The 26,284-nt window shown below is 45.8% G+C and overlaps 1 protein-coding gene across 7 annotated transcripts in view; it reads left to right on the top strand.

Annotated features, from left to right (window-relative positions):
• ILRUN (inflammation and lipid regulator with UBA-like and NBR1-like domains) overlaps positions 1-22,648 on the top strand; it is a 115,610-nt gene extending 92,962 nt beyond the window's left edge. For 4 of the 7 annotated variants that reach the window (XM_074038338.1, XM_074038339.1, XM_005553252.4 and 1 more), the window contains 2 exons: positions 702-1,051; positions 19,326-22,648. In XM_074038338.1, the coding sequence (XP_073894439.1) occupies positions 702-1,051; positions 19,326-19,361 (386 nt within the window). In that variant the 3' untranslated portion in view covers positions 19,362-22,648. Of the gene's footprint in view, positions 1-701; positions 1,052-16,457; positions 16,724-19,325 lie in introns of those variants that run through there. The other 3 variants (XM_065544124.2, XM_065544125.2, XM_074038337.1) reach the window with 2 other exon arrangements.
• Positions 22,649-26,284: the final 3,636 nt, after the last annotated feature.

Below are 26,284 nucleotides of genomic sequence, written 5' to 3' on the forward strand. Positions count from 1 at the left end.
TGCATGACTGTATGACAGAAAAGCAAAGCAGGTGTTAAATTGGGTATTTTAGAAATACATCAAATTCTTGGTGGTTTTTGGTCAAATTGCCAGGGTGATAGTATCTTCCATTTTGTCTAGAGAAGTGCTGGTCCTGGCGTAATTATTAATAGGTCCCTCTTTCACTCTCATTTGTCCTAGTTTGGACAACCTATGGTCATTCTAAATTGCTCCCAAAGGGAAGAGCGTTGGTAAAGTTGTAATTCTCGTAATTGTAAGCATTTTAAAACTCCAGAACTATGCCAGTCCTGAATTTTCTGAGTTAAAAAATACGTGTAAAATAAAGTGAAAAACCACAAAGAGGTATTAATTCTAGGAAGAGTAACTTTTGATTTCTATCTATTGATCGTTCTCTGGAATAATGATTTCCAAAGATGACGGTGCATTGGCATCAACTGGTAAGCTTTTTATAAATAGAGTTTCATGGATCTTACCACAGACCTCTGCTGAATTTATACTAGAATTTGAATTTGACATTACCAAAAATGTAGCTATGCATGCAATGCAAATGTACCAGGCAGCTTTGTTAGCAAGCTTTTAAAACTAGCATATAGAAGAATGTTTCATTCTATGGTTTGGATAATGTTTGGAGTTTTTGGTGGTGGCTATCTTGGGCCATAAGGGTAAGCCTAGCATTGACACGAGTTATCTTTTTGTTTCAGATGTCATCTGGGTGATTCTCAGTGTGGAGGTGGGTGGACTTTTAGGAGTAACGCAGCAGCTGTCATCTTTTGAAACGGAGTTCAACACACAGCCGCATCGTAAGGTAGAAGGAAACTTCAACCCTTTTGCCTCTCCCCAAAAGAACCGACAATCAGATGAAAACAACTTAAAAGACCCTGGGGGCTCCGAGTTCGACTCGATCAGCAAAAACACTTGGGCTCCTGCTCCTGACACATGGGCTCCTGCTCCTGACCAAACTGAGCAAGACCAGAATAGACTGTCACAGAACTCTGTAAATCTGTCTCCCAGCAGTCACGCAAACAACTTATCAGTAGTGACTTACAGTAAGGTAGGTGCCCTTGGAGAAGAAAAGGGGTAGGTGGTGGGCCTTGGGACTTGTGATACCCCTTCATGGCAAACCTAGAATCCTAGACTGCCGCTCCCCAGAGGAGGTTCTTTAAGACTGCTCAGCTCTCCTGCCAACAGCAACAACGCAAAAGCTCATCCCTTCTCCCCTTTCCCCACCCCCATCTTCATGTCCTGTGGATGTTGCTTCATCCACATTTATAATTTACTCCTGTCTCTCTGCTATAGTTTGGGTGTTGAAAGAGTGAAGTTCTTTACCTTTAGTATTTAAAAAAAAGAAAGAATGTTGCTCAATTATTTATTCTAAATATTGTTGTTGGGCTTTGCTTTATTTACCCTGTTTGCATGTCTTCTTGTTGATGTCTTTTCAGTCTTTTATGGCCCATCGACTTCTTATCCACAATCCAGAGAGGCCCCAGTGATATTTTGACTTTTCAAATATGGTGAATAAGTGAGAGAATTGTTTGTAGAGTTAACTGTGATTTTAAATATTCTGATTGTTGTGAGGCAGTCTTCTAGGTGTTTGATTTCTTGATCTGTTTTCCTCTATGCCAGTTGATTAGTGTCTTCCATAGTTTGCTAAGGTGATGATGGTTCCTGGTTGTTGATTTTGGTTGGTTGAATAAAGCCCTGATGCTGGGAGTTCATTGTTGTAGGTGGTTCATGTGGTGGAGTCCTGTGAGCATTCCTGTGTATTCTTCTCTGAATAATAATGCTGCATATTAAGCCTAGCATCCTACCCATATTACCTCATAAACTGTTATGTCTGTTCTGGCTTCAATTCATGTTGGCATTCACCTTAAATTTTAAAAATAAAGTTTATGTTTATTTGAGGGGCAAGTGACTATGTTGTAAGAATGATATTTTTCTGACCGGTAGTTTTATTTTATTTTTATTTTTATTTTTTATTTTTTCCAAGATGGGGTCTTGCTCTGTCACCGAGGCTGGAGTGCAGTGACGTAATCTTGGCTCACTGCAACTTCCGCCTCCCGGGTTCAAGAGATTCTCCTACCTCAGCCTCCCAAGTAGCTGGGATTACAGGCACCCACCACCATGGCTGGCTAAGTTTTGTATATTTAGTAGAGACAGGGTTTCACTATGTTGGTTAGGCTCGTCTCGAGCTCCTGACCTCAAGTGATCCTCCCGCCTCGGCCTTCCAAAGTGCTGGGACTACAGGCATGAGCCACAGCGCCTGGCCCTTTTTTTTTTTTTTTTTGAGACGGAGTTTTGCTCTCATTGCCCAGGCTGGAGTGCAATGGCGTGATCTCAGCTCACTGCAACCTCTGCCTCCCGGGTTCAAGCGATTCTCCTGCCTCGGCCTCCCAAGTAGCTGGGATTACAGACATGTGCCACCACGCCCAGCTAATTTTGTATTGTTAGTAGAGACGGGGTTTCACCACGTTGGTCATGCTGGTCTCTAACTCTTGACCTCAGGTGATCCACCCACCTTGGCCTCCCAAAATGCTGGGATTACAGGTGTGAGCCACCATGCCCGGCCTGACCAGTAGTTTAAATGTGGTCTAGATCAAGAGACAAATTAAGAAAACTAGGTGATGTGAGTCCTCTTTCACATGCTCTAATAGGAAAGACTTCTTTCAGTAGTAATAACATAATGAAGGATTGATTTATCGGTTGATTGGGTGGTCATTACAAAGGATTTTGTGGATTAGTGTTAATTGTATAGGATATAAGAGAAGTAAATTGGCAAGAGAGTAAATTGCCTGTATTTGAGGAAAGACGTTTCACATCTTAACGCTCTAATAAATAAAATGTTTTCTTCTAAGCTCCTATTTCTCTAGTATTTTTTCTTGAATTTAACCCTCCAGAGTCTGTGACTGTTCTGAGTGGTAAATGGGCCAGCCCTGGGCTAAGCATGCTTTGTTAGAATGAGAACTTGAGTCTGTTGGGTTTAATGGGAAGACTAACGTTGATTGAGGCAAAACAAACCAATTGCTCCTGTGCTTTCTCTAATGGAAGCTGCCTCACCCAACTACAAGCTTTCTGGCTTGGCCATCACTGCAGTTTTAGGAGAGAGCTGTGCTGTTCCTGGCCAGGGCACTGCACTTGTCTTCCTGAATTGAGAGACCATTAATTGTTTTCCTCTTTAGGGACTGATGCTTTTTAACCACCTCTGTGATGGTTGCACACAGTCATCACAGAAGGTTGGGAATGTTGGGCTGGTGTTTTCTGTCAGCGTTAATTGAGGTCCTACCAGGGGTTGCTTCTTTTGGAAGGACTGGACTAAGGTGAGGTTATTGACTTATTTCTTGAAGTTGATGAACTCCTGGTATTAATATGTTATCTAGTTTTTTTCCTGGACTTTGTAGGACCATTTAGAAGTAGCATTTGCAAGAACTGTAGAGAAGAACTTCCCATTAGAGATAATATCCAAAAAGACTATTGACTGTAATGCATTGAAAATGTGAAACCTAGATGCCAAAGAGAAATTGGAGTCTCCTTTTTTTCTTAATCTAAGCAGAATCCTAGAAAGCATTTATATGAAGCATCGAGCAGGTTCTCTGAAGGCATTTCTGGCTAAAGTTGAGTCAGCTCCACTCTAGCTCTTAGGGCTCCTTAGGAATAGAATAGGGTGTAGGAGGTAGTCATCAGTAAATATTCATACATCTGGGCACTGTTCAGAGCAGTGTACATCGTACATTAGGAGACTTGAGGAATAAAAGGATCCCTACCCACTAGGAGCCCGCAGTACAGTAGGGGATATGAAACGTGCACAAAGCAATTAGAGAGCAATTCAGTCAAAATGAAGTATGAGTTTGGTCAGTAGAGAACAACATAGTCCAAATGTATAATCTGTGTTTTGGGTTTTTGTGTGTGTGTGTGTGTGTGGTTTTTTTGAGATAGAGTCTCACTCTGCCACCCAGACTGGAGTGCAGTGGCACAATCACAGCTCACTGCAGCCTTGACTTCCTGGGCTCAAGCGATCCTCCCATCTCAGCCTCCCGGGTAGCTGGGACTACAGGCTTATGGCACTACAGTCGGCTAATTTTTAATTTTTTTTGTAGAGATGGGATCTCCCTATGTTGCCCAGGCTGGTCTTGAACTCTTGGGCTCAAGTGATCCTCTTACCTTGACCTCCCAAAGTGCTGAGATTATAGATGCAAGCCACTGCTCCCAGCCTATGTTGTATGTAATGGCTAAAAGGGTGCAATAAGAGTTAGAGAAGCAGAGATGAAGTGGAGATGGAGTTGAAGGAAAGGGCTTTTCAGAGGATGGGTGAGATTTGGAAAGATGGACAGACAGCAAGGACATGGAGAACAGTTGAAGTGCTGAGGGCAGAGTGAGTAAAGAGATGAAGTGGAGATGGAGTTGAAGGAAAGGGCTTTTCAGAGGATGGGTGAGACTTGGAAAGATGGACAGACAGCAAGGACACGGAGAACAGTTGAGGTGCCAAGGGCAGAGTGAGTAAGGGGCCTGCAGTCGCGAGGTATGGGTGATGGACAATGGGAGATAGGTTCAGTTGGTTGCAGTGTGTTTTTTTGATGAGTAGGGATTAAATAATTATACAAATGATGTTGAAAAGAATTGGTTAAATGGAGGACATCTGTCATAAATATGAGTGGACATCTATCATAAATCTTTGCTAAATGTGAGCCTTAAATGCAGAGATAATCCTAAACATTTATATTTGGCTTGAGAATATGTAATTTATTTATTTATAAAGGCAGGCATGCTTGAGGTTCTGAAGTATATACCTGAGGAAGTGATGAGATCAGGTATATATCAGAGTTATTTTTTAACTATTTGTATGGGCTAGGCATGCTGCTAAGTACTTTACATGTATCGTCTCATTTTTAGATGAGGAAACAAAGATGTAAAGATGATACATTACATGTATCTCATTTTTGGATGAGGAAACTAAAGCTTAGCTGGCTAAGTAACTTGCCTAGTATCACACAGCCAGTGAGAGGTGGAGCTGGCATTCAAGTCCCGGTGCCACATTACTGACAGGTGTTTGATGGTAGGTGAACCTGAGCTTTCCCTCGATCCTCCTGTTGGGCTGGAGGTTGTGTTGGGGGAAAGCTTGCATTGATTGAGTTGATGACTGGTAGTATCAAGGTGTGAATGAGGAGTTGTTTAAATAAGATACACAACCCTTATATAATCTGATCATTGACTATGGCATCTTTTGAAGAGCTCCAGTGTTTGCTGGGTCTTTAAAGTAGTGACTTCTTTTTCTGGTTGATAAAAAAGATAAAAGTATTTTTACACTCAAGGTACCCAAGCCATGTGGTGTTTATAGTAAATTAGCACCCTTTTATTTGTGAATGAGTGGAGAGGAAGAAAGAGACCTTGGGGCTCTGGAATTGGGAAGTGTTTTCCGTTCAGCCCAGGTGCCATTTTGTTGTTGTTTGTTTGTTTGTCTTTTGAGACGGGAGTTACGCTCTGTTGACCAGGCTGGAGTGCAGTGGCACAATCTCAGCTCACTGCAACCTTCGCCTCCTGAGTTCAAGCGATTCTCCTGCTTCAGTCTCTTGAGTAGCTGGGATTACAGGCACGCACCACCACGCCCAGCTAATTTTTTGTATTTTTAGTAGAGAGAGAGTTTCACCATGTTGGCCAGGCTGGTTTCGAACTCCTGACCTCAAATGATCTGCCCACCTCGGCCTCCCAAAGTGCTAGGATTACAGGCATGAGCCACCGCGCCTGGCTCAGGTGCCATCTTTATCGGCTAGGTAGGAGGGGTGCCTGAGGTGCTAGTGTCAGGGATCGCTGAGTTGGCAGTAGATCTGATTAACTCCAGAGAAGTCCCTGCTTGCCATCAAGTCTGGGAAAGAACGTGATGCTCTGGAAGCCTATGACCACAGTTTTAGCAGGCAGGTAGTTTACTACTGCCTCCATAGTTACAATTTAACTTGCTAAGGTTGGTAGGATGAAGGTAAAAGATTGCTTTAGGCACCTGCACTATGAGGGCTGGGTGGATATGTCAACAGAATGGCACATCTGTCAGTGCCAGGAACTGGACACCCTGGAGTCCTTCCCAGCTGTTCTTGAGTCATCGTAAGCTCTCTGAACTCAGTGCTCCGTCCCTGGGGGGGAAGGCCTGCCCTAGCTGCATCCCACAACCCAAAGGGGTTTCTCCCTGTGGGGAGCTGTCAGAAGGAGTCAGAAAAGTAAGTATAAGCTGACTCACCTCAAAGATTCATAAATCTGGCTCCCTGCTTTTGTTAGAATTTGGCTGGCCTTATTGTCAGCTCAGTTGTGACTGAACTATCTGTCCCAGGTGAACAGTGAGATCAAATACTGGTGAAGGCTAGAAAGTGTTTTAATTATCCCTTGTTATGTGATTAGCTGAAGAGCTTCTGACGATCAAGTCAGAGTAGGATGGGTGCTCACTCTGTTGACTCAAGGGTAACCTTGCTGTGAATTCTAGCACTGTGACTCATCTCTGGGGGGCCAGAGTAGCTTCTGTTTGGACAGTGTGAAACTGATGAAGAACAATTCACAGAGGTGTGGAAAGAGAAAAAAAAGCCCTGTTAAAGTTACATACACCTTTTTCTTATATGCCAGTAATTTTTAAGATTTCACTGTTTTCTAAGAAGGCCTTTACAGGGCAGTAAGACCCCAAATGACCTGATTCAGGACAGCTGGGAATAAGAGTATGGCTGGCAGAATCGAGGGGCTGTTCTTTAGGACAGCTACATGCTTTGCTTTCTTTCACTACAGGAGTAATGATTTACACTGGGAGCTGAAGAGGACCCCAAATTCACTTATTTTGTTTCTTGAAATATGGCTCTTATATTGTGTTTGTCCTTTCTTCCAAAAAAAAAAAAAGTGTTTGAGGCTGGTATATGTCATATATTCCCCCTTTAAACTGGATTACAGTCTGAGCCACTGTTATTACTTCCATCAAATGCTGGTTCAGAAGGAGAAACTTATTATTATCTTTGTGGGGAGGTTCATCCCGCTCCTCCAGAGCCAGCCCTGCCAAGTGCCATCTGCTCGCGCGCTCGTGCTTGCCGGCTTGCTTTTGTGCTTATTCTCTTCCCCCACCCCCACCCCTTTCCTCTCTTAACAGTCATCCTGTAAAGCATTTTGTATCTGGAGCTAGCAGGACTCAGTCTGCTTCTGTTACATCAGAAATCAGCTCTTTTTCTCACCTGCTGCTATCTGTGTTGACTAAGGCATAGAAGAGTTTTTTTCTCTCCATCCAGGTGAGGGTTTAGAAACAGTAGTGGGGGCTGCTGGAGGAGGTTTGGAAAAGGCAGATCTTTTGTTCTATGGGCCTGGCAATGTAATGGCTTGTGGATCTATTATCTACTTTGAAATGGCCAAAAAGTTTAACGTAATAATAAGGGAAGGGTTTGGGGTGATTTCGTGGAATTGGAACCAACATTTGCCCGGGTAGTTTGATCAGAAGGCAGGTAGTTGGTGTCCTCAACTGGGCTAGTGCTTATGTGAGGCATTAAGAGGGCACCAGTGTAACCTTCCCACTGCCATGAAACCCTAGAATTGTCTTCATTCTCACATGCAGATCCTCTCCATGAAAGGTTCAAAGATGGTTCAAAGAGAAGCTAGATGGAAAATTGGTGTCACTTGGCCCTCTGGCAAGGAACAGGTAGTAAGAACACACTATTCTCATGCCAATGAAAGTACATTAATCAGAGCTGTAAAACTATCATTGATTGAGCACTTACGCACCAGGCGCTGTGCTGAGGACTTTTTTAAATTTAATTTTCATTATTAAAATTTATCAGTGTACGTAGTTTAAGGAAACAAGTAGTTCTACAAAGCTTATGGCAAAAAACACCAGTCACCTCCCTGCTTCCCAGCCTCCAGTTTTTATTCCCCAGAGACAATAGACTCAGTGCTTGGCATGCATTACTTCATGTAGTCTACAAACAGTACCATGATAAAAGTGTTGTTATTATCACTCCTTTACAGTTACGGAGACTGGTTCAGTAATTTGCCCAATGTCGTGTACCGGGGTGATAAGACCAGGATACCAACAAAAGCAGTTATTTTGACTCCTAAGCGTGCTCTATTCTCTTAACATTGCACTGTGTTGCTTCCCAATTGCAGTGTTCGAGTGCACATTTTTATTAGCTGGGCCGACAGTTGTGGGCTTTCTGTAATGTACAGCTACATTTTAAATGAGGATCAAGGCAATCGTTGACCAAATATTATGTGACTTTTCTACTATTAAACCTCTTCTCCCCACAAACTATTGCTTTCTCTCGAGCCTCCAAGAAGGGAAAAGATTACCTAGAAACCTTCATAGTCACTTGGGTTTAGGTTTTTGTTGGCATTGAAATTTTCATTAACTCACTCTTGTTACAGCAGATCTGCATTTTTGATGTCATACACACAAAAACCAAACCTGTCTATATTCCTTGATAGTGGCCACAAGATACAGTCTGTGGAGTCTTATTTTTCTGGGACAAATTAAAAATCTCTCTTTGAATGTACTGAGTATTTTAGAATTAGAACATACGTAAGGGCTGTCCTACAGTTCCTTTAAAGTCGAGTTTTGTTTCTGTAAAGCCTATATGGAGAAAGAATATTTTAGGCAGAGGACAACCAGTGCAAGCCCTGAAGTGGAAGTTTGCCTGGTGTGTTCAAGGGATAGCAGGGAGGCCAGTGCCTGGAGCAGAACCACAAGAGGGAGAGTAGAAGGAGATGAAGTCAGGAGACAGAGACCAGATCGTGGAGCGTTTTGTGGGTCCTTATAAAGTTTTGGGCTTTTGGTCTGAGGGTAAAGGGGAGCCTTAAAAGGTTTTCAATAGAGGGATAATATGTGTGACTTAATGCTATAAAAGGAGCACTCTGGCTCTTGTATAGTAAATACAGGACAAGGGTAGGAACAGGAGGCCAACAGGGAAGTTAGTGCGGTCATCCAGGCAATGAGTAAGAGTGGTTCAGATCAGGCTGGTGGCAGTAGAGGTAAAAGAAGTGGTCCATGTCTGGATCTATATTGTGTAGTTAGAGCTAACAGGATTTGCTAATAGGTTGGAAGGGGATATAAGAGAAAATAAAGGATAACACCAGGGTTTTTGGCCTGAGCAATTAGAGGGATGGAGGTACCATCAATGGAGAGGGGAAAGGATGTGGTAGAAGTAGGGAAGAGATCAGGGTACCATTTTGGATACGTTGGATGTTTATATAAACATCTAAATGGAGGTGTCAAGTGGGCTGTTGCATTTCCAAGTTGAATATAGAGTGTAGGAGAGAAGTCTAGGTGGAGATATAAATTTGAGAGTTATGTCACATGGATGGTATCTAATGCTATAAGACTGAATGTGATTCCCTAAATGATGAGAGGTTAGGGTTTCTTAGCTGACTAAGACTGTTGACATTTTGGGCCAGTTAAGTCTCTTTTTTTTTTTTTTTTTTTTAACGAGGCAAGGGTATATGTGTCTTATGTGTTGTACAGTGGTTAGCAGCATTCCTGGCCTTTCACCCGCTAGATGCCAATAGTACCGCCCTCCCTCCCCACAGTGTAACAACCAGAAATGTTTCTTGACATTGCCAGATGTCCCCTGGGGGGCAAAATTCCCCCACTGGTGAACCTCTGGCATAGAGGTCCAAGGACTGAGCTTAACACTATCTATCTAACATGTAAACCATTTCATACTATCCATAGTACCTTTACTGCTTTCATTCTTATTCTTCATTCACAACACACTTGTGACTTTCATAGTTATAATCCTCATTTGAAAAAATAATAGGGAAGTATTATAAGTAACTTGCTCACATTCACACAGCAAATTGAAGGTGGGCTGCAGGCTGGAACCCGGGGATCCAGTTTGAGTCTAATGTTCTAGACCACACTACAATGAGGTTTGTTGGCAAGTGAAGTTTGTTGGCTATTCTCTGGAGGTAGTTTATACACTTAGTGTCAGGTCGTAGAGACCTCTTCGTTCATTGTAGGAACTGCAAAAGAATGTGAGGCCGGTAGGAAGCAACACAGAGCAACCAAGGGACCTGTCCCAGTTGGCTGGCAGATTAGCACACTCTGTACCAGAAGGGACTTGCCAGAAGACTCTGGGCTTAATATTTTGATGATTCTCTTTTGAAAACCCAGAAGAGCCAGTAAAGCCCTCCCAGCTTTGCTGGTGTTTACATTGGCATGAATGTTGTGTGCATTTTTTAAATAAATTAAGCAAACACTATGGGCCTTAGAAAATGTCTTTTGTTGTTTGTAACATTACTATCTGACTGAGAATAAAAAGTATCTCCAGGAACTTTCCTTTTTGTACCTCAGTAGCTTCCAAGCTGTCCAGCTCTATTTTATTTGCTTTGGGCTCTGAGCATTGTTTTAGATTGTTCTAATGCTATGCACTCTTGTAGCTAAAGCAGAGCTAATGTTCCCAAGATTGCCAGCATATTTTATTTTGGCTATAAGGGCTCATTCTCTTCCCCATACTCTGAATTCAGCATTTTAATTTCTGATGAAAGTTCTCAAAGTAGGACTAGTGAAATTATTGGTTCAAACAGATAAAGTATAATTCAAAAGTGTAAGAATGGCTCCTGGTATAGATGCTCAGGTTTCAAATGACTTGTTCTCAGCTAAGTCTGCTTTAATTGTATTCCAGCAGGACCAGAACAAAATGTAAGGTTAAGAACTGTTGTATCTCAGGAAAAATGGGAGCTTCCTTAGAGCTGTGGGTGTTCCCCTGCAAAGGTTTGAGGGTCTTGAACTTTTTGCTGTGATTTCACTGCCTAAGGGCCAGTTAAACCCGTTTGCTTTACACAGTCAATAATATTGACTGATATTTTTTCAGTCAGTAAGTGAGGTCTCCTGGGTGCTCAGCCACTAATCCCTATCTTCAAAGAATTTACTATCTGATAACATAGATGTGACTAATCTATAGGAAAGAAGAAGAGCCAGTGAAGATCAAGTATGTTGAGTTCTAGTTGACTTTTAAGTGATCATAGGAATTTGGCGACGGCCAAAGCAATAAGGCTTGGAGTAATCAGGAAAGCAATCCCTTGATGGAGGATGGATTCAAACTGAATTGGAGGGAAGAAGAACCACATGCGGGAAGGCTCAGAGGCAACCACAGGCAGGGTGTGTTCACAGGACACTGGCTAGCTTGGCCGTGGTGAGTGAGGTGTGCTTAAAGAGGGTGGGGTGCATTTTGGAGGAAGACCTTTAAAAGCCAAGCAAAGGAGAGTTAACATTTAATATGAAAGGAGAGAGTGCCAGTGCCAGCAATGCTTTTGAGTAGGGGAGTGGCAAGACAAAACCAAATATAGCTGAAAGGAACCAAGAAGGAGAGAGAGAGCTTATTCTCTTCCCTTAATCCACCAGCCATTATGGGAGCTGATGCCTGTCAATTAATTGTAAGACACACAGTGGAGATGATGGCTTGTAAGGAAAGGGTAGTTGACAGAAAGTTACAGGAACTTGAATGAAAATTCTGAGAGAAAGTTGGACCAGCAGCCTCACCCTGTGTCCTAGCAGGGTGGCTACATGACTGGGAACTTGAATAAGCTTCTCTCATGTGGGTGTCCTCCCCAGTGAGACTCTTACTGATTCTTTCTTCCTTTTTAGGAATTTCCTCTACCCTAGGAGATGACCGTGAAAGAGTTCTGTATAACAGCATCCCACTTGGATTCTAGCACACTTGCTATTACATCAGATCTTTGGAGCTAGAATTCTGAATCACAAATAGCTTTTTTCTGAAATCTTTACTAAAAGGGGAAGTCACATTCAGCTAGGATCCTCTACCTCCATGTAGAAACTTTGAATAATGTGTTTTCATTCACAATTATGTTTGAGTTTTATTCTTCATGGTTTTTAAAAAATTTGTAAGGGGAGTAGGGGTGGGTGAAGGCTGTGGAAGTTGCCTTTTGCCGTGGGGGACTTTGGATGGATAGGAGGATGGATGACAGGGAGGATGTATGGAAGGATGAGGGATGGAAGGATGGATGATAGAGGAAGGATGGAGGGATAGATGATGAAGGGTTGGATGAATGGGTGAAGGGAGGATAAATGGGTAGATGAGAAGTTCCCCAACAGGACTGTAGAGATAAGTTAAGAGCAACAGAAAAACTATTACAGAGGCAAATAAAAAAAGTTGTATTTAAAGAGCTTTAAAAATACATTCAGCACACTAATAACTGAGTTAAATGTTTCAGCACAATCAGAAGGCCTGGTTGAACTGAGCTTGCCCTGTCATCAGCCCTTGAGCATAAAAGTAGGGTTTTTTCCTATTCTTTGACTGGTTCTCGCGCTCATTCTCAGCCAGTGCATCAAATACATCTTTGAATTTTGGGAGACTGTCACATGAAAGTGACTTGAACAGGCCAAGTGTGGTGGCTCACACCTGTAATCCCAGCACTTTTGGGAGGCTAAGGTGAGTGGATCACCTGAGGTCCGGAGTTCTAAACCAGCCTGGCCAACGTGGTAAAATCCCATCTCTATTAAATAAACTACAAAAACTAGCTGGGCATGGTGGTACCTGTAGTCCTGGCTACTTGGGAGGCTGAGGCAGGAGAATTGCTTGAACCCAGGAGGTGGAGGTTGCAGTGAGTCAAGATCACGCCTGTGCACTCCAGCCTGGGCAGGAGAATCACTTACTTGAACCCAGGAGGTGGAGGTTGCAGTGAGTCGATATCGTGCCTGTGCACTCCAGCCTGGGCAACAGAGCGAGACCAATGTTAAATCATCTACAGAAGTCCTTCTCTCATGCTGATGTGGCCCTGCTCTGCCAACCAGCAAGCCTCCCGGAGGTAGTCAGAAGGCACTAAGGAAAGGGCCCTGGTTTGTACATTCCTGAGAGAGTGCTCATTGCCCTGCTCATTACTCCAGTACAGACTTAATTTTATTTCTAGTTAATGAGAGACTAATGGGTTTGATCAGGGCCTAGTCAGTTTCTGGCCCTTGCCAGCCAAGCCAGCCTGTGAGCAGGGCCTCACCACACAATGTTTGCAGTACACAGTCAGGACAGGACTTAGTACTAAACCCTGTATTCTTCTGTGTTTGCATTCAGTGTACATAACTGATACAAAAGGAGCACTAGGCGGGAGAAGCACTGACCAGGACTGACCCAGGAAATGAGGAGGAGGAGGGTCCTCATGGTGTTATCTGATAATGCCATCAGTATACACCGAGAGAGCATATTATTTCTCAGCCATACAGCAAACGTGCTTGTCTTTTTATTAACCTGTGTGAACCTTCTTATTTATTTAAATCAAATCACAAATAAAAGCAAAATAAAGACAGGTATGTGAAAGTCCTGTGTTGTGGTGATTTATCTAAACAACAAGCTTTCATATAGAGAAAGAGTAACGCAAAAATCTCTCAACAAGACATCCTTTTTTTCATTAGGAATTTCAGCCTTCTTTTTTTTCCTAGAATGTTGAAAAACGGGCTGACTCACCAGTCAGTGTATTTTATAATTCATTCATTCATTTTACTTGAGTCTACTGTGTGCAAGGCAGAAATAAGTATCAGGAACAGCTCTGTCCTCAGAAGGGCAGCCTACTCTTCTGATAGCACTGCCCTGCCTACTGATGAAAATAGGTGAATGCAGGTTAAAAAAAAAATCTAACTGAAATAGAACGATTGCCTGTTTTTTAGTACTTTGGCATACAGTTAATGTTTTCTATCAGTGATACTTTTTTAGTACTCCTTTTTGGAAAGGTTATTTTGACTTCTGTATAATTTTAGGAAGGACTCTAAGATATTGCAGGTTTACTCTCACATAAGATAAGTGATAACCAAGTCACTGGCTAGGAGTGATTCTTGCTATTCGACAGACACAACTATAAATGATTGTGTAAAACAAATCAGGAGAGACAGTTATTTTTAGGTTTGCTTTGAGGACAGGATTATAAGTACTAGATCTTAAATTTTCCTTTTAGGAGATTGTTAAGGATGAGACTGAGCTCATCTTTGTGTCTCTGAATGTTCTCTAACAATATTTTAGAGCTGAGCACAGTGGCTCATGCCTGTAATTACAGCACTTAGCCAAAGTGGGAAGATGATTTGAGGCCAGGAGTTCAAGACCAGCCTGGGCAACATAGCAAGGACCGCTCCCCCCCTACCCCCCCAACCAAAAAAAAAATTTTTAATTTTAGGAAATTAGCCAGATAATGGCTTGCAGTAGTTATTATTGCATTGTGGAGATGCAGTTCAGGACTTGGCCCAACTATTGTAATCATTCAGCTGGCCTAAGGCAAAAGTCTGTTTCCCAACACTGGCGAGCAGGAGGCGTTGCTGCCTTAGCTAATGACTGTGGAACTGTGGAGCCTCTGTGCTTTAAGAAGGCTTGTCTGCTCTCTAGCCAAGTTGAACTTAGGTCCCCATGCTCTTTCCTATGATAGCTGGTCAGTGAAAGCTTAGGGAAAGCTGAGGCAAAACAAGCAATACCTCAGCCCCTATGGACCTGAACAGTTTCATATCCCCTAGCACATATAGGGCTGTTCAGTGTAGCCTTTGGAAACCCATTTCTGTGTAAATAGTGTATGCCCTGAGCAACTAGCCTTTAGACCTGGAGTCAGATACCAGAGTTTTTTTCTGGGTTTGAGTATTTATAGTCTCCATTAGCGTGGATAAATCAGTCTTGCTGCTAGTCCCTATGTGATAGGACATGATTCTTCCTAGAGGGGAGTGACTTTCTGCATCAAGCTCACTGGGAGTTTTTTTGTTTGTTTTTTATTTGTTTGTTTGTTTGTTTTTTGAGACAGTCTTGCTCTGTCGCCCAGGCTGGAGTGCTGTGGCGCAATCTTGGCTCACTGCAAGCTCCACCTCCTGGGTTCACGCCATTCTCCTGCCTCAGCCTCCCAAGTAGCTGGGACTACAGGTGCCCGCCACCACGCCCGGCTAATTTTTTGTATTTTTTAGTAGAGACGGGGTTTCACCGTGTTAGCCAGGATGGTCTCGATCTCCCAACCTCATGATCCACCCTCCTCGGCCTCCCAAAGTGCTGGGATTACAGGCGTGAGCCACCATGCCTGGCCTCACTGGGTTTTATAATCAGGATGATGGCTTCGATTTTTGCTTGAGTCAAAGTTGAATTCAGGGTCCTTTGGTACCATCTAATGCATCTGCCCTTTGATCTGTTTTCCTTATTAGTAGTGGTACAAGTGTAACAAGAGGTATTTAATTGATTCCAGGTTAGCTAAAATATTCGGCATCTGCTTTTACTGCAGATAAAAGTTGAAGAGTTGCTAGGCCCCAGAAGAAAGTGAATGTTACCTGTATTGCCAAATCCTAATTTTAGGCTGGGATTGTCGTTGGCTACCAGAACCCATTATACCAGGTCTTAGAACTCCAGTGGAGGCTGGGCATGGTGGCTCAAGCCTGTAATCCCAGCACTTTGGGAGGCCGAGACAGGTGGATCACGAGGTCGGGAGATCGAGACCATCCTGGCTAACACGGTGAAACCCCGTCTCTACTAAAAATACAAAAAACTAGCCGGGCAAGGTGGCGGGCACCTGTAGTCCCAGCTACTCGGGAGGCTGAGGCAGGAGAATGGCATAAACCCGGGAGGCGGAGCTTGCAGTGAGCTGAGATCGCGCCACAGCACTCCAGCCTGGGCGACAGAGCGAGACTCCGTCTCAAAAAAAAAAAAAAAAAAAAAAACTCCAGTGGAATCTGAAATGTGGATGGGCCTCCCATATTGAAAGTACCTCCATCCAGAAGGTACCGCCATGGTCTTCCCACTTGGCCTACTGCCATAGGACTCCCCAGACAAGCTGTTCTTGGAATCTTTGCCAGGTTTTTCCTCTACAGCTGGTGTTATGTTGCCTGTGTTCTGTGATCCACATGAGACACCTATGATCCTGCGTGTGGGGAGTCTAGATTGTAAAATAGGTTCCAAATAGAGTCGGCACCCTCTCTCTTCCTTGAAGTGATGGTAATTAATTTGGGGGTAAGGAAAATAGAGCTTGTTTGTCAAACCATTTTTCTGTTCCAGTTAACAACATCTCTAATACGTAGTTCACTGGGTAAAGGAGAATTAGGTAGCATTTTTCTTCATAAAAGGCATGGAACATCAGTAAATAGAGGATCAACAATAACGATAATCTAAACTAGTTAAATACCACACTGAATGGTCTGAGGGCCAGGGCACTCAAACGGACATCTGAAAATGCACGTGTCTTTATTCCTCTTGCTGCCAGTTGCATAGAACCTGCTTTATTTATCTGTTAAGTGGGAATGTACAACAGCTTTTTGGCAAAGTCATAAACTCCCTTCTTCAAGTATTCTAGACAAATCATAAGGCCAGTACTTGCTTTATAAAGGCCCACATGAAGTGTGTAGAGCTTTGAACTGGAAAGCAGTTACATTTAGGGTAAAGGAGTAAATATTTCATAGGAAACATGCTGTTTGTTTTTTGAGTTTTCTCTTTTCTTTATTAAATGTATTATTTTTTTCCTAACCCTCAGAACCTGTGACTTTGTTTTATTTTTAAAAGGGAAGGTCTTACTCTGTCTCCCAGGCTGAAGTACAGTGGCATGATCATAGCTCACTGCAGCCTCGACCTCCTGGGCTCAAGTGATCCTCCGGCCTCAGCCTCCTGAGTATCTGGGACTCCAGCCATGCGTCGCCATGTCCAGCTAACTGAAAAAAAAAATTGCATGTGGAGATGGAGTCCACACTGTGTTACCCACACTGTTCTCCCAACTCCTCACCTCAAGCAGTTCTCCCGCCTCAGCCTCCCAAAGTGCTGGCATTGTAGACGTAAGCAACCATACCTAGCCAGGTTTTCTTTTTGCGGTGCATTTTTTTTCCTGCACAGAGACCTTTGAGCATTGTATTGGTTCTAACCCTTCAGGGAATTGAAGCTTTTGTTGCTTTTCTTGGGTAGTTCCAGATGAATGATTGTTGTTGGGAGCTGCTGAGTCAGGGCAGCTTGTTTTAAGCTGCTTTACTTTCTATTAGGTTGGTGAAAAAGTTAGTGCGTTTTTTGCCATTAAAAGTAATGGCAAAAGCCAGACATGGTGGCTCATGCCTGTAATCCCAGCACTTGACTCTGTCTCGAAAAAAATAAAAATAAAAATAATGGCAAAAACTGCAATTACTTTTGCACCAACTTGATACCTCTGATGTATGTTACCCCCCTACTAGGCCTTGCAAAATGGAATCTGAGAGCCCTTTGCTGCCCCAGCCCACGCTTGCTTGAGTGAGTGGATGCTGTGGCTGCTGAGATGGTTGGAGCCATAGCTCATCTGCTAGAGGCATGGTTGGCTCGGGCTGACAGCCATGTGGCATTTTGGCAAATGCCAGCTGCTTCCCTCACCAGTGCTGCTCCCTTAATCAGGTTGCCTCACCTCTCTGAGCTTTGAGACCATACTTGTCTCCTTGGATCTTTGTGAGGGTTAAAGAGAACGTGTTAGGTGCTGTTGTAGCACCTGGCACGTAGTGGATGCCCCGTTGGTGTTGGCCTGTCCGTTCCCCAGATCATCTCCTCAGGATTTTTTGTTTAGTTTAGTGATACCACCAAGCAACTAGAGACGTACTTCTGGTTTTGGGAGGCTTTATATGGAAAAAGAGAAAGCAGGGATTGGGGAGGAAGCACACGTCACGGTCCAGCATGGTCATGGTTCGTGCAGCTGCTTTTGATGTTGGCATATCTTGGTGTCTCATTCTTATGAGGGGAAGCAAGACTGTGAAGCCTCTTCCGCTCAGCCAAGCAGCACAGAAAGTGCCTTTGGCAGGTTGGAATAAACCTTATCATGTGGCAAGGGAGAGCCAGTTTGGGGAGAAGTAATACTGCAGTCCCTCAGATTTGGTTTTGAATCTTGGCTCTGCCTCTTACCACGTGATTTTTTTTTAAAAAAATGAGACAGGATTGGCCGGACACAGTGTCTCACACCTGTAATCCCAGCACTTTGGGAGGCCGACAGAGGCGGATCACAAGGTCGGGAGATCAAGACCATCCTGGCTAATACGGTGAAACCCCATCTGTACTAAAAATACAAAAGATTAGTTGGGTGTGTTGGCGGGCGCCTGTAGTCCCAGCTACACGGGAGGCTGAGGCAGGAGAATGGTGTGAACCTGGGAGGCGGAGCTTGCAGTGAGCCAAGATCGCACCACTGCACTCCAGCCGGGGCGACAGAGCAAGATTCCGTCTCAAAAAAAAAAAAAAGGCCGGGCGCGGTGGCTCAAGCCTGTAATCCCAGCACTTTGGGAGGCCGAGACGGGCGGATCATGAGGTCAGGAGATCGAGACCATCCTGGCTAATACGGTGAAACCCCGTCTCTACTAAAAAATACAAAAAACTAGCCGGGCGAAGTGGCGGGTGCCTGTAGTCCCAGCTACTCGGGAGGCTGAGGCAGGAGAATGGCGTTAAACCCGGGAGGCGGAGCTTGCAGTGAGCAGAGATCCGGCCACTGCACTCCAGCCTGGGTGACAGAGCAAGACTCCGTCTCAAAAAAAAAAAAAAAAAAAAAACTGAGACAGGATTTCGCTCTGTTGCCCAGCCTGGAGTGGTGCAGTTGCGTAATCATGGCTTATTGCAGCTTCGACCTTCCAGGTTCAAGTGATCTTCCCACCTCAGCCTCCCAAGTAGCTGGGACCATAGACATGTGCCACCATGCCTGGCTAATTTTTAAAAAAAATTTTATAGGCATGGGTTCTGACTACATTGTCCAGGCTAGTCTCGAGCTCCTGGGGTCAAGTGATCCTCCTACCTTGGCCTTACGAGGTCCTGGGATTATAGGCGTGAGCCACCGCACTTGGCCTAACCACATGACCTTGAACAAGTCTTAGTCTCTGCAGTAAAATGGGTATCAGTGAAACAGGTGTTATAATACTCACCTGGCTTTTAGGGCAGAGGTGAGGATTAAAGGCAATGTAGGATTAGCCCCTGGTACTGTACCTGGGACCTAGGTGCTAAATAAATAGTTGCTGTTTCTGTGTTTTTGCTGATATATGTGTTGTTAGCTAGCAGTAGCCTTACATCTGAAGTTAAGGTGCATAGAATGGCATATAAGGATCTTTAGCAGAGTGGTTGAGACACTTTTGTCAAGAAGAAAATAGGAAAGCTTTGTGGCCTGGGTGAAGGAAGGTTGGCATTGACTGATCTACCATCTGAAAGACTGGGGAGTTATCTCTCTACCGTCCCCTCTCTTTGGATGGTGTGATTCAGTGAGAAACTTAGCAACTTGAAATGTACTGATCTTTGACCTGCTGAGGTTTTGTGTGGCAAAGGCCCTCAGGCCTTGTCTGTGAATTGGGGCTTCCTTGTGACTCACTGGGAACCAGAGATTCTTGCACTTGGTTTGGTTGTCAAGTTGCACTGCTATGTCTACCATCACTGACTATCTTCACTCTCTTCCAGGGGCTCCATGGGCCTTACCCCTTCGGCCAGTCTTAAACGGGTGTCAGCAAGAAGAAAAATTAACAAAAGACAGAAGGCCTGACTTTGGGGGGTTAGGGCAAGGGGTTCCTCTGGATTGCAGACCACATCGCACAGACCCCTGGCTCTGACCCCCTCTCATCCCGGAAGAAGAGGAAGAAGCAGAACAGACTAGTTTTGAGTAAACTCAGTATGCATGTGTGAATGCTGAATCACAGGAATGGTGTTGAGGCTACCAAGAAGAAATCCATGCAGCCACTTTGGGTTTTGTTATAGGCATCAGTCTAACAAGTCATTAGGTCACTCGGGAAGGGGGAAAAAGTTTAAAATGGGGGAAAAAAAGCCATCTTTTTAAACAAAAATTATTTTGCCTACAGAGAGGTTGTAGTTTTGAGCACATGTTAATTTTTTTCCCTCTTTCCCCACTTTTCTTTTTTTAAATAAGGGATAACATATTCTTTATAGAATAGTGCTTGCTCTGGAAGAGATTCAGGTGAAAAGTTGGCGTGGCATGTTTGAGGACTCTGCGGATCAGTGCTACAGGAGTACATCTGCCGTGCCACATGACTCCAGAAGTCTCTGACCCCATTTGTTTTTAATGGCATCAGCCAATGAGTTATCACCCTTTTCCTCCTCTTTTCTCTTAATCTTCTGTTGATTTACACCTTTGACATTTGTATTCATCAACCCTGTGGCTTGTTAGCATCAGAACCTCTCTGAAGACCAAACTTCCCTGTGTGGCCAGGAGAGGAAGCCTTGAGGATAGATCTCGGGTGACGTGGGATTTTCTAAGCCCGAGAGGTGTCCTTCTGCACACCCTTGTAACAATTCAGATTGCTTTTCTTCCATGTTTCTCTTGGCAGAGAGAAATGCCATCATGCTTACTGCTCTTTTGGATTCTTCATGCAGTAGCTTCCCATTTGCTCTGGGAACAGTGCCTCTGTGCTGGTTATACGTATGCACCACGTGTGCACGCACGGGTGTTGGTGCAACTCGCCAGCAGGTGTGCAGCAGGCAAGCTTGAAGGTGGCCCATGCTTCTCTGTTGTCACACAACTCCTTTCCCTGTTTCCCTTCAGTTGTCCTCTGTGATATTTTCACAACCTGTTAGTGGAGGCTGAGCTGTAGAGGTTGGAAAATACAGCCCCAAAAGGGGAATTTGTCATGGGGAAGGGCCAGCCACTGACTACTTGATCTTGGAGACCACATTTAGATGGAAATGAGAGGACCTCCACAGCCCTGCCTCCCTGCCAGGATGCTAGGTTATTGGCTGGGAGGTGGGCAAGTGGCAGCCCAGCTGAAGCAAGAGGCTGATTGGCTGGCTGCTCACTCAGGCAGGTGGCCCCCCTGGCATCCTGTGGATTCTGAGCAGGTTGAGATGTGGATATCTCCATGGGAAGCTTGAACCAGGCTAGAACAGCTGTCTGCCAAAGATACAAGAATATGCAAAGTCCCTCTTCTCTTCTCACCCCCCTCCTTCCCTCAAGTCTTAGTTGGTTTGAGAGCCAGGGATATGGATCCAGGGTGCTGTTGCAGGGTCACCTGCCTGTTACCACACCCCCGTCCAGCTGGGTGGTAGGTGAGGGTATGAGACAGGCAGGGAGACCAGGTGATGAGTGGCTGCAAGGAGTCATATAGCCTGGGTGTGGGTGAGGGTCTGCCTGCCTGTTTCTGTCTGGGTGTCTGAGTTCCAAAAAATGTGTGTTGTTTGTTCCTCCTCATCCTCTTCTGAGACTGTTGTTTTTTTAAAGCTTGATTGTGGGAGAAAAGCTTGTGTGAAATTCCCTCTTCACCTCCCCACTCCCCCCCAAAATAAAAGGGGCATAAACTTTATTCCACTGGAGAAGCCCTGGGGGTGGGTGGAGCCAGCCTGCTGAGAAGCGTGGTGCAGCTGGGTCTGGGACTCGACTAGAGCTTACTCTGGAGCACCTACTTCCTGTGTGCATGGGAGTGTTCCATTCCCTAGCAGAGCAGAGGGAAGTCTCTGCCAGGTGCCCGCGCCACAGGCCTCAGGATGGCTTTTTGTCTGAGGGCCTCATTAGGCCCAGACTGCTGCTGCTGGTACCAGTCTCCTGAGACACTGCCTCCCTGGACCCCATGCATGCCCAGCTGTTCTTACTGCTTAGAAGCCTTGAAGCAGCACATCTCCACTGTCCCTGGCAGGATTGTGGGAGGCTTCACAACCCCTGCTTTCCTGACTTCCTCATCTGCCCAACACTGGGTGCCCCTTCCCAGTTTCCCAGCAGGGGCTTCATGGGCCACCATCAGTGGGTCTGGGTCTGCCAGAGTCGTCTTGCTCTTCCTCTTGCTTCTAGGCAACCACACTTGGCAAGTTAAACGTTCCAAGCACCTTGTCTCCCTTCCCAAGAACAAACCATTTATGTGCACATCCTTGGAGGTGAGGTGAGCTCCTTGCAGAGGGCCAGAGTAAGTGCAAGTCATGGAGTGCAGGCAGAGGGGTCCATGGCTTCCCCAGCCCAGGGACGGTATCAGTAGCTTTCATTCTCTTTCTCCTCACTGGTATGGGTTCAGAGCAATGCCTAGAGCCCCTCTCTGCTCCCCTGCCTAGTGGGGTGGTAGTGGCTACCTCTCAGCCCCAATAGTCCCTGCTCCTCTTAGAATCTTCACCAAGTGGCAGGCCACCTCTGGGCGGGACCACCTGCGTGTGGCACCCAGGAGGTGAGGCAGACACCATGGTTAGGTGTCTGAACCCAGTTGGGGAGACAGAGGGGTTCAGACTTGGGAAGAATCTGTCAGTGTGCATGGAGTGAGGTGTGTGTGTGTGGATGGATGTGCACGTGTGCATGCCTTTTTTCTTTTTGCCATGAGGACAGTTGAATTTGGGGCGTTTTTCTACAAGAAGCAGTCAGCCTTCTCTCCCCCGTAAGGACTGGCTGTAACCTTAAGCCCATCAAAGTTACTTCCAGCCTGGAGAGAACCTCACCAAACAGCTGGTGTGGCCTGAGGGTGGTCATGGTGGGAAATGGGCATGAGAATAAATACCTCCCCAAATTCAATCTGAGCCCAGCAGGAGAGGATGGTAGGGTTGCCAGGGCTCAGAAGTGCAAGCTGGTTCCCCACCCCACCCCACCTCACCGCACTTTTCCTTTGTTTCCTTGGGTGAATGCAGGAGCAGCAGTGGCTGCCCTTCCCACCTGGACAGTGGTGTGTGTAGAAAGCCAGCTGGATGTTTGTGGTGGGGCCTCATGGTGCCTAGGAGGAGATAAAGATGAGGAGGTTTTTCCTTATTGTATAAATGAATATTTGTATGATTAAATTAACACACACACCAAAAAAAAAAAAAAACTGTTTTCATGTGTGTTGGTGAGTTTTATTGAACCCTCAAGCCTCCTGTAAACTTGTGTGGCCCCATAATGGCTCCGTGATGGGTACTATTTGGCCTCTGGGCCTTTCCCTTTTGCAGATGGGAAAACTGAGACGCTGAGGTTCATCATATGTTTGGGAAATTAGTCCTGGGTTTATAATGGGATCTCCTGTGCTTTCTGGTGCCCAGTGACCAGGAAGGTAAGGCACCTGCCTCCAAATGACCTGTAGGTCACCAGGGTGCCATGCCTCTGTTGATCACTACTGTATCTCCAGCACAAATAAGTATCAGCCAAGTTAGCACTGATCAGCCAGCAAGCATTGTTTGGTTCCCTGCCCCATGGGCCTGAATGCAAGACTCTTCTTTCTCAGGGAGCACCCTGATACAGAGCCCAGAGTGAAAGAGCCTGGGGGACTGGCCCAGAGACCCCTGGGGTGAGTGCCCTCACCCGTGACAGTGTACCTGCATCCTGCTTCCTTCCAGGTGCCCACAGCTGTTTGTTCTCTGCAGGGGAGCCCACCCCCCACTTCACCTGGGTCTTCTGGCAACTTCAGACCCACTCCTAGGCCTTCCCCAACACCCCCACTGCTGAACAGTTATTTGCTTGGCAGAATCTGTTTGTCTTTGGGGCTGTAACCTGTCAAGGAGTCACTAGGCCCTGGGAGAAAGGAGCTAGTTTGATGGTAGCTCCTGGCCTGAGCCATTCCCACGGGGGCTGGGTGACAGGGAGGGGGCTCTCAGCTGAGTCTGGGAGATGGCAGGGAAGCAATTGCAGTGGTCTGGGCCCAGCCCTTCTGGCAGAGCAAACAGGTACTCTCAAGTCTCCTCTGTGCCTCAGCCCAGACTGTATCAGGGTGCTTCCCACCCTGTTCCTGAGAAGGTCCCTCCCTCAGGCTCTTCTCACGCAGGTTCCTGAGAAGGCCACCTGCTTGCTGTGACCCAGCGATTTCCCTGACATCACCTGGTGCCCAGCCCTGTCTGGTTGCCAAGAGGATAGGTACTGAGGGCACTCATGGCAGCCCCAGATTTTGGAAATGGGGAAGGAGCAGGCAAGACTGCTTAGAGATAGGAGAGAATATATGTGAGGTCGGTGGTCAAGGGTGTTCAGAGAATGGATTCTGGCCAGTCAGCGTGACTGAAGATGTATTAGTATAGAAACCAGAACCTGAAACTTAAAAAATACCTATATATATCCTTTTTAGCCCTTAGTTCTGAGACACTGTGATCTGGGGAAATGCTTTCCAATCTTGAATGTGTGAAAATGCAGATTCTGATTTAACAGGTCTTAGGGAAGGGAGCAAGATGCCGCATTTCTAGCAAGCTCTCATGGATGCTGCTGGTCCAACCACACGGGAGGTCCAGCCCCCACCCCACACCCCAAAATCCACCCAGCCTGTGGGATACTAGCCAGGGATATGTTGGCCAGGCCCACTAGGACTTGAAGGAGCCTAAGTCATCGGGAACAGTAATGTTTAAAATGTGAGCAGTGGTTCCCCAGCATTTCCCAGGGTTGATTCAGGCTGTGATTTTTGACTTAATCATGATTTCTGGTGTGCTGCCCTTCTGTCACAAACAACAAATGTCTGAGTATCCACTGTAATTGTGGCAATATTGCCTGACCATTATTGGCCGATTCCTGTTAAACAGTTTATGAATATGAATCACCTAATTTAATCCACAGCCGTCCAGATGAGGCAATCAAGAGCAGATAAGCCTGGTGCTCAGTTTGTGAGCAGCTAACATCTCTTAAGTGTCTGGAGTCCTGTACAAGTGGCAGTAAAGCTGCCTTGGGGAGCATGGAGTAGACCTTAACTTAGTCCAAGGGTGTCTAGGAGACTTCTCTGAAGAAATGACACTGAAGCTGAGACCTGAAGAATGGGAGGATGGGACAGAGCTGGAGGAAACAGCCTACAGGAAGATGGGAGAGGGCAGTGTACTGGAGAGGCCGAGAGGAGATCAGTGCCTCGGAGAATAGGGGCTTCCCAGTGATTGCCCCAGCCCAGCCTGGGAGAGCTCTGCCACCCTTGCTCCTTGGCACTTCGTTAATTCATTCACTTATTGAACATCATTTATGTGCTAGGCACTATTCCAGGTGCTTGGGATATAGCAGGAACCAAAAAAGAAAGCACCCTGCCGTCATGGAGCTGTGTTCTAGTTGGAGTAGACACACAAGGAACACAAACGTAGTATGTCAGGAGGTGACAGGTACTGTGGAGAAAAAGGATAGGAGTTCTGATGAGGGAGAGAGGATAACTATTTCATACAGGACAGTTGGGGAAGCCTTACCTAACACGCAGAGACTAAGCCTTATGAATACCTGGAGTAAGCAGAGCACCACAGGTGCAGAGGTCCTGGGTAGGGCCAGGAGATGAGGTCAGAGCGCTGAAGAGGTCAGATTGTGTGGGGTCTTGAGGTGACTGAAGTGGCCGTGGCTTTCATCCTGGGTGAGATGGGAGCCATTGCAGGTTTGTGAGCAGAGGGAGGAGTACATCTGGAATCCCCCTAGCTGCTGTGTTGAGGATAAACTGTGGAGGAAAGGGTAGGTGCAAATAAACTAGTAAGGTGGTTCCTGGGGAGTGACAGCGAAGGAGGTGAGAAGTGGTTGGATCCTCATTACGTTTTGAAAGTGGAGCCAACAGTATTTGCTGATGGGTTAGATGTAAAGGAGCAGAGAGAGAGAGAAATGACCCCTGAGATTTGGGCCCAAGCAACTAAGATCTACTTACTAGATTGACAAGTTACTGTTAGCTAAGAGGCAGGACCACATGGGGAGCAGACTTGAGGGGAGAAATCAGGAATTCTTTTTGGACTTGTTCAGTGTGAGATGCTCAGCAGGCATTCTCAAGGAAGGGGCCGGGCTGGCAGTGTGGATACACAAGGCTGCAGCTTAGAGGCGGGGTGGGGGAGTCCTCAGAGCGAGATGGAATTTAAAACCTCGGCAGAGATGGAATTTAAAACCTCGGCACTGGTTGAGGTTATCAAAGGAGTGAAACGTTGGACCTTATCTGTTGCTCTCTCAAAGCCTACTTTTTGCCCCAATTCCTTCTGCAAGGATCTTCTCTGACCAAGAAGACCTCTCCTCAGACTCAGAGCTCTGTTGACTGCAGTTGACGTCTCTTCTGTCCTTTTCCTTAGACTCTTGTGCCCCCACCCACTCCCTGCTGGTCACAGCGGACGGTTATGGAGTGGATGAGGGAATGGATGGTGTCCAGGCCAGGGGTGACCCCATCCAGGAACCAGGCTGCAAGGGCAGGGAGGAGTGGAACCACAGCCCCAGTAGGGCCTAGTTTAATTCCTGTGGTCCTTCCTCCCAAGCTCCAGTCTGGGGCCCTGGAGCCAAATCCTAGAAATTCCTCCTGCTGGGCTGTGAGGGAGAACCCTGAGAAAAGAGGGGGACTGTGTCTGCCTTGGGGCCTAAGAAAAGAAGCCCTGCAGGGGCCATGTTCACCTGCACCAAGCCCCCGCCCTGGTCAACAATCGAGACACCCTGGATCCCTGATGGGCTGGGGTGCCACGGCTCAGTGCCTCTGAGCAGCCAAGGCATCCCCCTCTGCACCTTATTCCCACCTCAGTCATGGGGCAGTGGGACACAGCAAGGGCCAGGGAGGAATTTCAGC

This window comes from Macaca fascicularis, chromosome 4 (genome assembly GCF_037993035.2).
Source record: "Macaca fascicularis isolate 582-1 chromosome 4, T2T-MFA8v1.1".
NCBI lineage: Eukaryota > Metazoa > Chordata > Mammalia > Primates > Cercopithecidae > Macaca > Macaca fascicularis.